Genomic DNA, 16839 nt, shown 5'->3' on the forward strand with positions numbered 1-16839 from the left:
CGGTCATTTTGAACACCTCAATTTGGTCAAAAATATATTTTATTCATGTGATCAAACTGAACATTTAATGAAAAATCCTTTTTGTAAATTTAGCAGTTATCATCTCTTTTAGTAGAGAATATAATAGATACATCAACTCCTACAACACCGCTACCAACAGCCTTTCTTGTTCAATTTCGAAAAATCACTAACCGGGCAGGCTAATGTTATCAGCTAGTCAGCACACAAAGCACAGCAGATCAACCTACATACGATACATTCAGATGTCTATGTTATAGCCAGACAGCTTACTACCGGTATTAATGTAGCGCATTGCTCAACAGTGTCATCTCCGATTGTATTTAATATAGAAGTATAATCACAAAGGTTTTATTCAGACTAATAGTAAGATTTTATAAACATTAGCAGAGCAGGTAGGGCATTGTTGGCCAACTATTATTATATGAAAAAGACCGAATAAACAAGCTGCACATAGAACAACATCGTACATGAAACTGCTATAAATAATGAGCAGTTGGACAAAAAGGAAGTTATATTTGTCTCAAGGCCAGTCAATTAACTGACAAGAATAGGCCAAATATTACAAAGAAATACAAGTGCAAACATATCTGCAAAATAGTTTTTTTTAGTGTAAAAGTAATGAAATATCAGACTAACAACGCGAGCCTCTCATCAAATCATCATCTTCTGATATAAATTAACGATGTGCCAAGAAGACTGCAGATAAAAAAAGTATACAAATAGGGTACCAATTGTGAAAAGATAGGTTAGACGGCCATAAACCTAGCATATTGATCAGACACTGCCGGAGTAGCTGTAGGCTTATCATTTAGTTACCAAGAAAAGCTTCCCACATAGAAAGAAGGATTACTAAGCATTAGCAGAATATGATAGAAGTATTTGTGCCTATGAGTGCTTTATTGCTAACTACAGATGCTCCGCTCATTTTCTCTACCATATTAAGGATTCAGCTTCATCACTTGGGTGACATAATTTCCTATATCTATTTCCTCTTTCAGCCATCTTGCAATCCAGCCATGTTGCTACAAAGGGGACAAAACTTGACATTACACCAATTTATTAATAATGGCAATTTACAGATTGCAATCTGTAAAATGCTTCAATTCGACTGCACAAAACAAAGATACTTAATTATACCTGATATCTACATACAAGCCAAAACAATCAACTTAGAGCAAACAAATTAAATTAACAATGATACATCAGACTACATACTCAAATGAAACAATTCTTAACTGTACTGTCTAAAGATGTAATCTACCAATGGTTGAAATTCTGCAGGTTGCTACAACATTAAGAAATTAATTGACTTAATGAGCAAATCATTTCCTAATATGTACCCATAGACCTATTAACTATATATAGTTATGTATATATAGTGTATAGTATATATGTATATAATATATGTATAGTTAATAGGTCTATGTATGTACCTAACAGCATCCTGTGTGTGAGCGAATCTTGGCCACTAAGACTACCAATGACAGCATGTTAGTTTACCTTGCAAGATCACTTCGGAATGATATCGATTATTAAATTTGTAAGATCATAACATAATACAAACCCACTTACTGTATAAAAATGTAAGTCATGCCTTTCTTTGGGGTCTCTCTTCAAGCTAAAAACACCATTACTTCTGTGAGCCAAGTATCACAACAACCAATAACAGCATCACTTATTTCGATTTCTGACATAAAAATTCTCTTGCGCTAAACTATTGGGTGCTCACCACTGTTCTGAAAAACCACTAACTTGCAAAAATTGCGCCATGCTCTCATTACTTTAAAGAATTACTAGTGAGTCACTGACTCACAGTGACAACTTTACTACTTTCCCTAATCACACACTAATTATGTATTTATTAAAAACAGTTCAAGCAAATCTTTTTCCAAAGCTTCTATTGTCAAGAAAAGTCAATGATAAGCCATACACATGCATTCTATTTGCCCATATATTGAACATTTTCAGGTCAGTCACAATGCCTTAAAATTGACTCTCTTAAAAAATCATCTTAAATAACTATTGCAGTTCTGGCATCTTATCGATGAAACAGTCAAATAAAAATCAAATAATTCGTCACATGAGAACTCATGAGAAATTCTATGTTTCTGTTTTGGAAAATTTAAGTATCATTGTAACAGGAATTCCGCCGTCAAACTTGGCACGAACTATAGCAATTTACAACAAATTTCAGAGTCTAATCACCTAAAATGTATATGTTCCTGGTAAAGATGATTATCGTAAAACATTTATTTGAACGCTATGGCACTCCATTTTTTAACCCATCCCCTATAGTGGTGGTCAAATGGAGGTGGCGGTTCCAATAGAGGCTGGCGTTGTATTTTTCAAATAACTCGTCAGGATTCAGGGAAAATAAATTTAACCCTTTTACGAGCGAAGCGAATGTCGTCTATAATTTGCAATTTCCTTCATTGGAAAACCAAGACATATCTCTGCCAATTGATATCTATTGCTTATAATTAATCTGCGATGATATGATAGCCCTGTTTGGCAATTTGTTGGCGTTTCGATTTGTTTTATTTCATTCTAAATTTGAAAGTATATTTTCGTTTTATAACTATATTTAGCATGTTGCATAAAAGCTCATTGCACGCATTAATATGTTTGCTACAGTTTGTAGCCGAAATTGGCTTTTTATATGCGATTGAAAAAGAGTTAGGAGTATTACTCCATTAAAGATGTGTTAAAGATGCTATCAAACAATATGCTATAAATCTGCAAAATTATAAGTTATATAATAATACTCTACCAAATGATATAAATATATGTATTCAAAAACAAGTGAGATAAACGAACCATACTTATAATACATGCAAAAATAAAAATTAACATTTTTAAACAAAAATATTTGCATCGTTTGCATAGGCCAATTGCTTGTGATTGTTGCTTTCCATGGTACGAACATATTCTGGCTGCTCAAAACCTCCCACAATGTTTTCTGACCTCAACTCTTCTTCTGTACTGCTGAACTAGTCTGAACAATTTTTTTAGCAGAGCAAAACTTATACGCGTTACCTGTAAAATTTTAGCAGCATCGTCAAGCACAATTTTCAGCCTAAAGCTAGTTGTTCCTATACTATTGTAAATGTAAACTTTTTCACATATGTCAAAGTATCGGAGCCGCGCTAAACAAGGCTTTAAGTAAGGTTTTACGGTAACTGATACTGAAAGTGCATTAGTACCTTGCGAAGTCTTACTCTAGCATGAGTTAGCTGTGATATTGAAAGTGTTGCTACATTAGAGAGCTGCTTACCATGAATCTACAAAGCTTTCCAATTCTGGAGTGAATACCCCCGGCGGGAGCTTAGGAGGAGGCTGTAAATATCAGAGAAATTATAAACAGCAGGTTGTTTTATTTGGTGCTCAAGGGACTAATCTGCTAACAGAGTATTTGGCTACAAATCTTATTGGAATTGATGTAATGGTAATAATGTGACTACCTGAGCCAGAATAATATTACACAGAAAATTGACTACAAAACAAGACAAAAAAACACTGGAAAAAAACATAACACAAGTAATGATTTGAAAACTGGCAGAAATGGAATGGAAACTACAACATAACAAACACAGAAACATAATAAATCTACCTTTACAGTTCAGACAACAAAATTTTGAAACCGTGACATGTTAGCGCAAGGCCTTCCTCTATAGTTTAAATATTAGTTAAATTAGTCATGTTAGTCACTCATTCTAGTATAGAATCTACTCATTTACCCACATAAAACCATTAGTGGTGTGTTAGTAGGCTGTGACTAGGCAGTCATGATGGAAGGGCACGCAAGACAAAAGAGATAGGGAACAGATATGCACAGCATGGCCTAGCATATCTGAGCACATACCTCATTCACAATAAACTGAAGTAGGTCAAATATCGAGATAGAACGCGAGTCATCCCATGATTTACCTGCAAGTACATTGTCAAGGGATATTCTCGACTAATTACACATATTGCCCATCCAATTAGAGAATATAAACAAGCGCATACAGTTTGTTCATGCACTAAAAGCTCTGCATAGACCAGCAGGGAGAGGGGTACAAATGTTTGGCCAGTCAAAACGCATCTTTGCAAATAATGATACATTCCAATTTAAGAAATTATAATTTTAATATTTTTGGAATGGAAATGCAAGTTTTTTTATAAGATCCTGCCAGTTCAATGAATAGTGGCTGCAAGCTCATTCAAATGATAACTGTAATGGTTGAGAGACGCCACAAAAACTAGGATAGGCGGGCTATGCAGAAGCCTCTCTAGCTAGCAGTGCAGTACAGTTAAAAGAGACCAAACCAAATAGAGACAGTGTGTGCACAGCCATACGACAACTCATATACACAATGCTCTAACATTCGTTGTCCAACGTTTACCTCGTGTATTATATACTCGAGAAGTTCAAATATTGCCAGCGGTAGTGGCTCATTAGAACCGTATGTGCTGCCAGCAAAGCCAGATATGTCATGGCCAAAGTGCCTAGGCAGACCTATACATACATATATAAAATGAGAGTGTTAAAAGATCATAAGGCCTGGCAGACACAAACCAGTTATGCGTCGTAGTAGTTCATAGTAATTCATAGTAGCGCTAAGCTCATAGTATTGATTATCAGCGTGGCAGCAGAGTATACTCGCCTACTCAGAGCTCATACTGTGTTCTCAGCAACAGGATTTAAAACCTTTGAAACCTTATAAAGTGTGTCGAGTATCATAGATTGCTTCCATACATGTTTTGTTTGAAAGACCTCAAATCTGAGAACTATTTCACATAGACAAAACAATTGATGAATCACCGCTGCATGCCAGAGCAGGATAGAAACAAACAAGTTGTCACTATAAAAACATTCTAAAGTTGCAATTTAAGTTTTCTTAATACTGAACACTGTAGGTATCGAAAAGATGAATCAGGGATAGCAAGGCATACTAACATACAAGTACGTACATAGTTGACATTTGGTAATATGATAGGAAGTTTGAGCGTACCAAACATGACAGAAAATTTTCTTCGAAGTTAATTAAAGCAAAACAGACAATTCATTCAAGCAATAAAATAATACTTAACAAAGTCCGATATCAATGCTAAAATGAAGAACAATGACAGTGAGGTGATCATCTGTTACAGGTTTTGGCCTATGACCTCAGTGGCCGAGACATATTTCTAAGGCTGAGGTCACGACATTCCTGACTCACACCATAACTGGTCTGGAACAACATTAATGCATATTCCAATGAACCGCAACGACAAAGTTCCATAAAAACTGAACATTAGTAAGTAACCCATGGTTTGAGCTAATGAATGTAAATATCACCTACAGAATGAGTGTAACCAACTATAGTTGTAGCAGGAGCACACAACTATGACTGTAACGAGAGCAGATGATAAATTGTAACTTTATGCGAATTGAGATTTCATGTAAATAAACAGCGAGTTAATCTTAATATGCATTAATTGTCTCTAGTCATTGTGATATTTCTTGCCATTGGCTGTTATAGAAAGTAATGCTATAACCTGTGACCGTTTCGATGAACAATTAATTAGATGAAAAGCAAAAAGTTGTAAAAATCATAAAATTTAGTTCTTTAGACTCTTTATTGTATGAAAATTAGCATATTTGAGACAACTTTAACTAATTCTATCAGTTACCCTGGCATCAATGATCACTGCACTGAAGTATAAAAAGAAGCCTGCGTGCACCCTTTGATCCAAGTTTACAACATCAGATTCTCGAGTTAATCAGCAGAAATATTTGCTTCCTACAAAACACTCACCAATAAATTATTTTATAATGACTCTATGCATTGTGAGTAAAGCTTAATTGGGCAACAATTGATTGAGTAAATAATAGGCAGGCCGATCTAGTTGGAGTTGTCCACACAATTCAAAAGCTGTTTAAACCAAGTACGTACCTGGTAGTTGAGCACCAGTACGTGCTGTTTCTAAATGCAGCGCTAATGTATCCTTAGCAAATATGTTTTCGACCTCAGCCTTGTCTAAAGGAGGAATAGGATAGCGCCCCATAGACAATTCCATAAGAGACAAACCCATAGACCAGATGTCTGAGTGCACGGTGTAATCCACCCCTTCTAGTCGTTCAGGCTACGAAAAATGGAACAAGAAAGATTTCAGCGGAGGAATGTTGAATGACCTATGTGCAGCAGACATCACATATCTACCTGTATGGATACTCATTACATGCGATTTTTACCTGAAGAGCACATGGTAACCTTCAAGTAATAGTTTTACTGTAACGTGTTAAAAGGGTGTCTCTTATTTACCTTCAAATAAAAAGCATCCGAGTTTATATTGAACTCACTTTAATATAGTAAAAACAAAAAAGATAATTGCACATGCCAAAAATGCCTACAGCCTAAGAACTGTAATTACATGACGGCATGATATAATATTTTCTCAAGAAAAACGTTGTTTATCTGCCGACTATGACAAGGATATGTTTGGAAAGTGACGGCTAATTGCTGTCTATGAAAGTGATAAGTTTAGATAATCTATATTTAGTTTAACGCTAACTGTACTATCAGAAGGGAAACTCTCAGACCAAAGCTCAGTTATGTCCCCTTTGGCCCTTTTTATAATTATGACAGGCTAAACAAGTAGAGGCAGTGCTTTGATAAAGGACTGATCAAAACATCTAACATAAACTAAAAGTAAGAAGTAGAAGTACAAATAATGACTGATACATTTAGTACAATGTTATGATAAGTTTTTTTTTTCTGCAGTTTATTTTTAAAGATAAAGCCTTTCAATTTGATAAGAATTAATAGCAGCCACACTTTCATATAAAAATTCTTGGATTAGAGTTTTAAATCAAATACCGCTACTTGTATAGGAATCCTTCGCTCCAGAAAGCAATTTCTATCACTCTACGTTAATCGTTGATAACCTCATATGCGAGATCCGGCTTCAATTGAAAGGAAGCGTATGCAACTGCCCGTCTTCGCTTGCAACAGCTAATTTAGCCTCTACAACTATAGCTTTACTTACTGCCATGTAAGACCGAGTACCAACAAATGAGTTAGCTTTGGAGTCTATCAATTGTATGCTAACTCCAAAGTCGCATAGCTTCACTTCCCCTTTTGTGTTCACAAGAATATTGGATGGCTTAACATCTATAAATAAATAAAACTGTGTTTCAAACAAATTTAAAACTATATTATGAATCCTACACAAATAAAATTAACAGCGATACAAAATCACGCAAATTAAAAACTAGCATTGAAATAGCTAACCTCTATGCATTATAGAATGCTTCTCTCGGAGGTAGATGAGACCTTTTAAAACCTGCAAGGAGAACAGAGAACTTACAAACGCATGAAATATCTTGAGAACAGATAAAGCTCTACAGGACCAAGAGCAGCTATGACCAAATGGCAGATCTGGATCCGAATCTTTCTAGCCTTTTTGTAGATCTTTCAAGTTGCTGTCAAAAATTTTTTTGAAGCAATTGTTTCAAAATTTAATTTTAAGTTTTTGTTGTTAATTTTTCTGGTCATTTATTTGGTCATCATGTGTAAGCTTGGAAAAGTGCCCAATGACTAGTAGTCTAGATAAAAGACTACTTACTTGCTTTGCCTCAACTTATGTAAATCATTGCTTCCAGCAATGACTTTTGTGAAAAACAATTTACAAATACTCATCTTCATGAACTGGTAAGTGCTGCTGTAAGTAGAAGGAAACCACGTTTATTTGTATTGTGATGTCAAAGCCCACTCATCGTTTTTCTCCCTTATATCAGACATATTAATTACAGCACATTCATTCACTGATTTTTAGTCAAATTATGTATATAAATAAAGTTTTTTTAAACAGTATTTGATGTCTTGTTTTAAAATATACACAAATAATTGCATGCTTTTGTTTAGTAAAAAAGAAAAATGCACATTTTCAGCTCATTGTGGATCTTTAATTGTCAAAGTTAGCTGTAGTAGATCATTGCTAAAATCATTTGGTCATCTCTGACCCAGAGTAACAACAAGATATGCTTGCAGAGTCTTTGTCATTCCTTAGAAAATGGATGAGTAGAAGGTCGTAATCATTTGAGGATTTAGACAGCCACATCGTAAACAACTGGCCTGTCTCGGCTTATCTGCCATATGTTGTAAGACATTTACAGCAATGGAAATGACGGATAGGCATCTGTTGTATATTTCAGAGCTGATAAGATATCATTCTTATTGATCTTCCGAGCAAGCATTGCAGTAACTGATGTACCCATCGAGGCAGTTAATAGCTATTTCAATCCTTGAGAGTGCGAATGCTTCTGCTTACCCAACTCTATAACCAACAAACTAATAAGTTTGTCAGTGACATCTAGAACTCCTAAAATTACATCTAACATTCCTACTAATAGAATATGACCAGCTCGAGGCTGTACCAATATATTACAGCCTACAACAGACTAGCCGCGTGATATGCATTTAGGTGAGAAACGGACAGCACTTACCGAGTGTGTCATTTTACCAAGCACTGGTTCAGGGATTCGCCCAGCTTCTTGCAGGATTTTATCAAAGGAACCTCCGTTCTAAAAAATAAAGGAATTATGAAAAGTATAGCTACAAAGATGTTCAGCATGCCTTCATACTCTGAGGTATCATCACCAGTTGCCACGACACTTCACCAGTTCTGTTACTTCTTGGGAGGGAGAAGCTGACAAGTTGCACAAACACAGTGATGATTAAAGATGCGATATGAGAATTTCACCAGCTGTATACAATAAAATCCTTTTTATATTATAATTTATGTTTGAGCAAACGCCTTCATCGGTCTGACCTTTGTACAATGGTGTGTTCAACTGTTTGTTAATTACTCATTTTTATTACTGCATATGCAGTGATTCATACAGGCATTTGCTATAAGTATTATCATATTTCTAGATATACTATAATGAGATTTAGTTTACATTTGCTGTTTTTATAATATTTAAGAAGTTTGATAAAAAAACAAAAAAGAGAATTTAAGTGATATTAACCTCGCTGACTTTCAAGCTGTTATAACAATAATAGACTTCATATTGCTCATAATCAGAGAACTACACGTAATATATTCAAATTCTTCGGCAATACATTTCCAAAAAATATTGCGTGGGATAATATTGAGCCTATATTTTCCAAAAAAAATTTTTTTCGTTAAAAATCTTACCAATCTTTATAAAATCTTTGAACAAAAACAAAGTAATGCAATAATCATGTGTCAGCCAGCTATATAACCAAAAAAGCAATAATTCATGTCTGCAACTGACTTGTGCTATTGCTCACGCAAAAGCATGATGAATGGTTATAGAATGTTTCATGGAAAAACTACATTTGATTAAAGTTGTCTGTTCCTTGGTGAGTTTTGGAAAATGCATACTTTGTTGCTGATGAGCCTAATTTGAATAAGTATTTATGCAATTATTGAATTGGTATTCTAGAACTTGCTATTTTTTTAAAAAAACTTTCATAAATATGAAAGTAGTTAAGTTGTAAAACAAGGAAATCATGAATCCTATTGTGCATAAGTTAAGGATGTTCCTCTCCAAAAGATAAATAGCACCTCTGAGAATAAAATATTTGATTTATTGTTGACATCAAGAATTTTTTCAGCACAACAGTATCACACCCTCTGTCATATAACAATGCATTGAACTCACGGCCCTCTTGAAGGTTGTTTTTTATTTTTATTTAGTTTTGAGTTGTCAGAAATTTTTTTTATTGATATTATAAAAACTGAATCAGAATCTTAGCTATAAATATTCCCAACTTCCAACCAATGATGTCTACATGCCCAGTTGGACTTGTGATTGACAAGATGATGCATGACATGAAGAGATTGATGGCTCTAATTCTCTGAAATATTCATACTGCAGGTTAACAGATATCTGAGATATTCATACTGCAGGTTAACAGATATCTGAGATATTCATACTGCAGGTTAACAGATACCTGAGATATTCATACTGCAGGTTAACAGATATCTGAGATATTCATACTGCAGGTTAACAGATATCTGAGCTCTTCATACTGCAGGTTAACGGATATCTGAGATTCATACTGCAGGTTAACGGATATCTGAGATTCATACTGCAGGTTAACGGATATCTGAGATATTCATACTGAAGGTTAACAGATATCTGAGATATTCATACAGCAGGCTAACAGATATCTGAGATACAACAACTCACTTAAACATATATGTTACATTTAAAAAGAGTCAAAAATACTCATAACATAGCCCTCTATATTTGAAATACAACATTTACATAAATAATTGTGGTAAACCTTGAGTTATGAAGCTAACTCATTTTGATATATGTTTCGTATGTTGTGACACTCTTATGTTGGGGCAAATATTTTTTTAAGAACACATTAAATTTTAGTTAATCTGTTCCAAAACAGAAACATTATGATAATAGACTACGTAATGACATAAGCATTAACACCAAATGAATTATATGAAACTATGTAAAAAGCTGAATGGTAAAAATTAAAACAAATATATAATTAATTAAAGGAAAGGATGCATAGGTTTTGTGGCAGAGTTGTTGATAGAAATATGTGGTGCAACTTAGGCTAACTGACATTAGACACAGCTTAAATTAACCTAAGTTCAATATTTTTAAATTAGTTTAATATTCTCTTTGTAAGTTTTAAGGATTTTTTTAAGGACAGTTTCACATACAAAACTGTCATATTTCATGAACTTTTTGATATTGTATGTTGACAAATATTTGGTTTGTCGAGACAAATATTTGCCCAAATTTTATGCATGTTAGAGAATTTGATTGGAGAGGTGATCGTAAGTCTCAATTTCACATACAATCACCTCTATATATGATCTATTAGACACACAACATCAGAATGCAGCAAATATGTGTCTTGGCACAGAGTAATTTCCAACATACACCTAGTTCCTCCAAAGTTTACCATAATATTGCCATTTAATAAATTAGTAGATATATAAGCAGTTCTATTTCGCCTGGTCTGGCTCTACATTGCTTGAATAATATTAAACAATGGTTCATATATTCATTTTTAGTTTTAAAAGTATGAGCAAACCTCTTCGAATCGATGTTTTAAAATTTCTAAAGCCATAAACTGATTATATGGAGAAAGAAAATGAAAGTGATGCGATGAAAAAAAAGTTCAAAATGAGCACATATGGAAATAATATAAATTTAAACATTACTATGTAAGTTTATGTAGTCTGAGTTAGACTACTTCCATATCCTTATCATGACTTCTACCTACGCACCAGCAGTCTCCTGCATCATAGTGGCTACACCGCAATTCGTCTGTCTGTCTTTAATATAAAAGTGATGTGATGATACAAATATCTCTGTATTAGTTATTACTTTATTTATTTACATCTAATTTAATTTTTTACCAAATTTTATGATGTATTTTAATGCTAAATGTAAATACCTGAAGTATTTATCATTACGTTTTGAGCTGTAGAACGAACTAGCCAAAACACTATACACTCTTATGAAAATATGTGCTTCAACCCACAATGGTTTTAACAAATACAAAGACAAAGAAATACCGAAACAGAAAAAACTTTATATATACTGAGGTTTGGCTACACAGCTGCATGCTACTAGTGAGCAGGATACCGCCAACAAATAGCTTTATGTATTCAATAACAGTACATATGATTGAATGTACCATGTATCCAGTAACAGTACATGATCATAATGGTACATATGATTGAATGTACCATGTATCCAGTAACGGTACATGATCATAATGGTACATATGATTGAATGTACCATGTATCCAGTAATGGTACATGATCATAATGGTACATATGATTGACGTACCATGTATTCCATGCAAATATTGATGTCACCCTTGCTGTAGAAAGCACCGTAAAATCCAACAATGTGTGGAGAGTTGCATTCATGCAGTATTTCTAACTCCCTCATTATAGCCTTTCGTATCTGAGGTTGAATCTCGAGGTGAATCAGCTGCAAAGTATATGAACAAGATACATGAACAATATACGTGAACAAGATCTATGACAGGCTTAAAGTCCATTAGTGAAGTCTGTAGTCAGCTTTATCTATATATTCTATATATATATACATATATATATTATATATATATACAGTATATATTTTTCTAAGTATGTCCGTATGTCTGTCTGCATTCTGGCTATAGCTATTATTAGAATAACTGCAGCTGGACAATGCTGACGCAATGTCATGGAGTACCTTCATTAGAAGCCTAGCAGCTTACTGGAATTTTCTATTGGCAATGTGCCAGGCTAATAGCTTGAAAGTTACAGTTGTTTAAACAAAGTTTCAAAACCTTTACCGTTGTTTTTATTTTTTTCTTAATTTATTTCAACTACACAAAACACTTCTCTCATGATATGTAGTTTGAAAGCTAGAATGGGAAATGTTGTTATATGTTAAATACAAATCAATTTTTTGTCCAGACTTTTTTATTACCCGGACAACGCCGGGTGGCACAGCTAGTTAGTCATATATATTGATAAGACTAGTGACTGGTTTATTCCCCTGTTTCAATACTTAAAATTGCACCAACTTATTGCAGCCAGTCAGTTTACCGGGTATCAAAGTACTTCTAAAAATTTCAGAATGTAAGTTAAACAAAATATGACTTTCTTCCAAATGATTACTCTGGCCAGCTACACTATATAACTAACGAAAGAAAGATATGCAATACCTTTCGAGCCATAATAAAACCAGATGGTCTGTGAAACACTTTCAGAACAACACCACCATTTCCGGAGCCGAGCTCGCCTTCTTTAGAAAAATCTTCATCCTTCAGCTCCCTAGCGATTTGCTGTTTATTAGTAAGAAACAGCTCAAGATTACGTCTTTCTGTATCATTTATATTGAGCTCATCCAGTTTCTTTGTAAGGTCTTCCAAGTTATGTATTCTGCAAAGAATAAGTTATTTGAGATAGATGTAGAGTATACCTCCATAGCTTTGTACTCAGCTTTCCACTACGATCTTGCTGCAAATAAGGGCACATGGGGGTATGCATGCGTTACCAGCTAACATGATAAAACTGCACATTTTTTAAATTGGCGGCAAAACATACCGGTGTAAGTACGGTACACGGAACACAGTACATGTTACAGTAATTCCTTGCTAATTCATAGTTCACCTTTCATGGCTTCAGTACTTAAGGTGAAAAATATTCATTTAAAAATGAAAGCAAAATAAACAAATAATAAAAACAAAATACTAAACTACATATAATACATAAATCTTTCTCATACTCGGGCCCAGTGAGAACCCTTAGTGGGTGTCAATATGATAGCAGCCATCGCAATTCGCTGTGTTTTTGTTATGCTTTGTGAAGGGTAAAGTGCAAAGTGCATGTGACACTTTTCATCTGGACTCTTAAATACCCTTGACCCTTAAAATAGTCTAATGAGCCTAAGAGAATAGGAAAATGCTTACATTTATGAAAAAGAGACTTTACTAGATATGAGTATATTAGTTTTTATTTTGTGGATTTCACTTTTGGCAGGGAGGGGCACCGGTCTCAGTTAACCGCGAAAAGTGAAATAGGATTCCTGTACAAAAAAGTTAAAGGTGCCTAAATGGCCTCAATATTGGTGGGTATATGTAAAAGACATGGTGTTAACAGATTATTTCAGACGACTACAGTTACTATTTACAGATAGTTAATCGCAGATAAAAATAGCTACCCAGTAAAAGACAACAAATAGCATTCTTATCAGATGATTGCAGCCCAATCGCCCATCACTACCATTATCAACTAATAATACCACTAATCAAATACTGTAGTTACTCTGGTTCTACAACCGCACTGGTCTTCAATGTATGTAACTACAAATCTACTGCCCATATCTGTGGTAGCAATTCGATAACCAACCAGCCACATGTAAACATAATACACCTAGGTACATGGTGTACCTAGGCAGTGATGGTACATCAATCAAGTACCATCACTGATATCAGAATTAAACTATACTCAAAGCAATGAAAGATTTTCCTATAAGTAAAATTTTTGTAAAAATCAACTGTAAATATCTAATGATGTACTCAGATATCTAACTGTGTTGAGCAAGAAAAAATTAAAATACTTGTAGTACTTATACGTACTTTGGCTCATTATTGGCTTCCGTTATTGCAGCATCGACACCTTGCCCAGGAATAGTTAGGCCTATCGCTGCGGCCTTTGCCCTGGCCTTCGACATTCTCTATACCATAGACGATGCAGATAAGTTGATTGAAACTGCAAATAGACACATAACCAGATTAGATTATAAGGATATTTTTCCTTGCCAGCTTTAGACCCTCTATGAAATACTGGCATCCAAACCTAGTATGTTGTAACAAAATATATCAATGAATTTTAGTGTGTTAAAATCAAGCATAATACTTCAAGCTATGACTTATGCGGAGGCAATTGCTCTTTATTTTTCTTCCAGCTTCTTGGAAAAGTAATTGCTAAAGATTACACTTTAGTCACAACCTGAATAGTTATCTATTAACATATGGTAAACTATTACACCCAAAGCTGGGTGATATCATAGTTTGATATAATGATACACCGCAGCTATTACCTCTTAAATAATGCATCTTCTAACAAAAAATACAACCAATTTGTCAGTTTTCACTTTTGAAGCTAGCGTTAATACTAACAATATATATCGAATGTTTTGACAAGCACTTGCAGTTGATGACAGGAATATCTACAGTTAAATGCATTTATGTTTAACATCTAATTTTTGTTGTTGCGCTACATGAAAATGAAAGTGCAGACTAGGCAATGCGTAGTAGGCTTGGAGATAGAGTGCAACAGAAATACCCAAGTTACTTATTTCACATTAGATTAGGCAATGTCTAAACTAATGACTTATTATTTTACGTTTTGGTTGTTTCAAGGATCAGTTGCTATTGGTAGTTTTTTTATAACAAGTACCACTGTCTCATAGCGTTCTGTGATGAATGGCCAGATGTTGCAAAATAAGCTATCTGACTTTGACAATAACATTCCACAGAGTAATAAGTACTAACATGGGACGAACAAAAACAATTTGAATTTTAGTAGAAAAACATGATTCGCATTTATCATGGCACATTTATCAGGCATGAATTTTGTTATTTTGCTAGTTTTTCTATATCCTTTTATATTCTAGAAATTCCTGGACACTGCAGGCCCTATCAGGGGTCTCAATTGAATAGTATCTGCAGTATTGCTTTTATGCGATAAATGACAAAAATATTTCATGCATAATAGAATTCATCTTAACATTTTAGCACACAACAACAAAAAGTTTGCAAATCAAACCCTTTGTCAGAAGATTACAGACAGGAGAAAATCTCAAGCAAACTGTCATATATACAAAATGATAATAGAAATATTCACCACATATGAGTATAACTAAACTAACCTACATGAAACGTGATTTACATTCATCTAGGGTTAACTCAATGCAAACAGTTAAGGTATGTTTTAAGATATTAATGGGTGGGTCTTAATGATATTTGAAATTACTGGCAGGATTAACTTGGAGCTTTTAAATGACAAGAAACCCAATCTACAACCTTTGTGAGCTGAGTGAAACTCTACTTGTTACTTAGAAAGCAGAGCTACCATGAAAATGATATACTTGCTGTGGTAAGGGCTACATGTTGCTTAGTTACACTTACACTCTAAGCTAAAAGGGTATTTATTCACTACCTCAACAGCCTGCTCTTGGCAAGGTTGAAGAGCTTGATTGAGTAAGACAGCTAGGTTGGGACACTGTTCACAATAAAACTTGGGTGTCTAGCTAGCTGAATAATGAATAAACAATAAATCTCATTACTGCTACAGAGCATTCAAAGTGAACATGCAAAATTCACTAAAAACTAGTGTGAATGCACTCCAATTCAGCCTTGTAGTTTCCCAATTTAGATCCTCCATTAGCCTCGCCTTGTATTTTATTTTACTAATAATAAATCGCTTGAGGAGCCGCTCGTACTTAATATAGAAGTAAAAAATATATTAGTGATATATGAAAATCGTCTGAATTAGTACTCCAGTCAATACATGTTTGCATACTAAAACACTAATTAGAGATTTAAAAAAAACGTGCTCGCATTTATCATGGCACTAGCGTCAACAATGACAATTCGGCTACCTACAAGGCTAGGTTCCATGACCCTACAGTCGGGCTGATACGAAACAGATGTATATTGTTGCACTCACAGATTATACAGGTCAATTATCTTGCAAAATTATCATAAACTTTGAAGCTAATTATTACAATATTACAAGCTAATTTCACAACAAATTGACTAAGAAGTAGTACAAAGCTAAAATTATTAAACAACAAAACCTCAAAGTTCATGTAAGGAAATACAATCACCTAAACAATTGTCATAATAACCTGATCATTCTGACCTCTAAAGCCAGTAAAGAGAAAAATAGATATGATTTAAAATTTTTTGACAATAACGACTGATAGAACGTATGAAAATTATATACATGTATTTAGTAAATTATCGTTTCTAAAATAGCGATGAATACGAAAGGCTAGGATTGTCTACGGAATCCGATGGTAGCCAATAGTATTATTGTATAGCCGACTTCTGCTGTACAAGCGTTTTTCTAAACGCCGAGCATCCTTTTCCGGTTTTGGTGCCAGTAAGTACGCAAGTATAATCATTTTGTAATATTTTTAATCATTTGGTTATTGAATAAATCAAGCACATCCGCTACTATGAGCTTAAAAACGTGTATCTAGTATTATATTAAGCTTGTTAGTTCAGGTTTTATTCATATTGGCAAGCTATCACATACGTGGTATCCCCTTCAATA

At 34.2% G+C, this 16839-nt stretch overlaps 1 protein-coding gene across 3 annotated transcripts; it reads right to left on the reverse strand.

Annotated features, from left to right (window-relative positions):
* Window positions 1-318: 318 nt before the first annotated feature.
* LOC137385369 (dual specificity mitogen-activated protein kinase kinase 2-like) lies at window positions 319-16553 on the reverse strand. 3 transcript variants are annotated; one of them, XM_068071819.1, is made up of 12 exons: window positions 16423-16553; window positions 14133-14265; window positions 12717-12933; window positions 11846-11992; window positions 8492-8569; window positions 7278-7329; window positions 7033-7157; window positions 5940-6129; window positions 3884-3948; window positions 3296-3357; window positions 1594-1639; window positions 319-1043 (listed from the first exon to the last, which is right to left on the reverse strand). In XM_068071819.1, the coding sequence occupies exons 2-12, from the start codon at window positions 14225-14227 to the stop codon at window positions 960-962; spliced, it is 1161 nt and encodes a 386-aa protein (XP_067927920.1). In that variant the 5' UTR covers window positions 14228-14265; window positions 16423-16553; the 3' UTR covers window positions 319-959. The 3 variants fall into 3 exon arrangements, with proteins under 3 accessions (XP_067927920.1, XP_067927919.1, XP_067927921.1); XM_068071818.1 differs by having other exon boundaries at window positions 16409-16514; XM_068071820.1 differs by having other exon boundaries at window positions 16388-16497.
* Window positions 16554-16839: the final 286 nt, after the last annotated feature.

Source organism: Watersipora subatra, chromosome 1 (genome assembly GCF_963576615.1).
Source record: "Watersipora subatra chromosome 1, tzWatSuba1.1, whole genome shotgun sequence".
Taxonomy (NCBI): domain Eukaryota; kingdom Metazoa; phylum Bryozoa; class Gymnolaemata; order Cheilostomatida; family Watersiporidae; genus Watersipora; species Watersipora subatra.

Bases quoted from the DNA above. Each gene is read 5' to 3' on its own strand.
- LOC137385369 (XM_068071819.1), bottom strand. From the start codon at position 14,227: ATGTCGAAGGCCAGGGCAAAGGCCGCAGCGATAGGCCTAACTATTCCT. The intron at 7,330-8,491 runs GTAAGTGCTGTC...TTCTCCTTGCAG, and splicing joins TTGGTAAAATGACACACTCG to GTTTTAAAAGGTCTCATCTA. The intron at 3,949-5,939 runs GTACGTACTTGG...ATGTACTTGCAG, and splicing joins TACTGGTGCTCAACTACCAG to GTAAATCATGGGATGACTCG.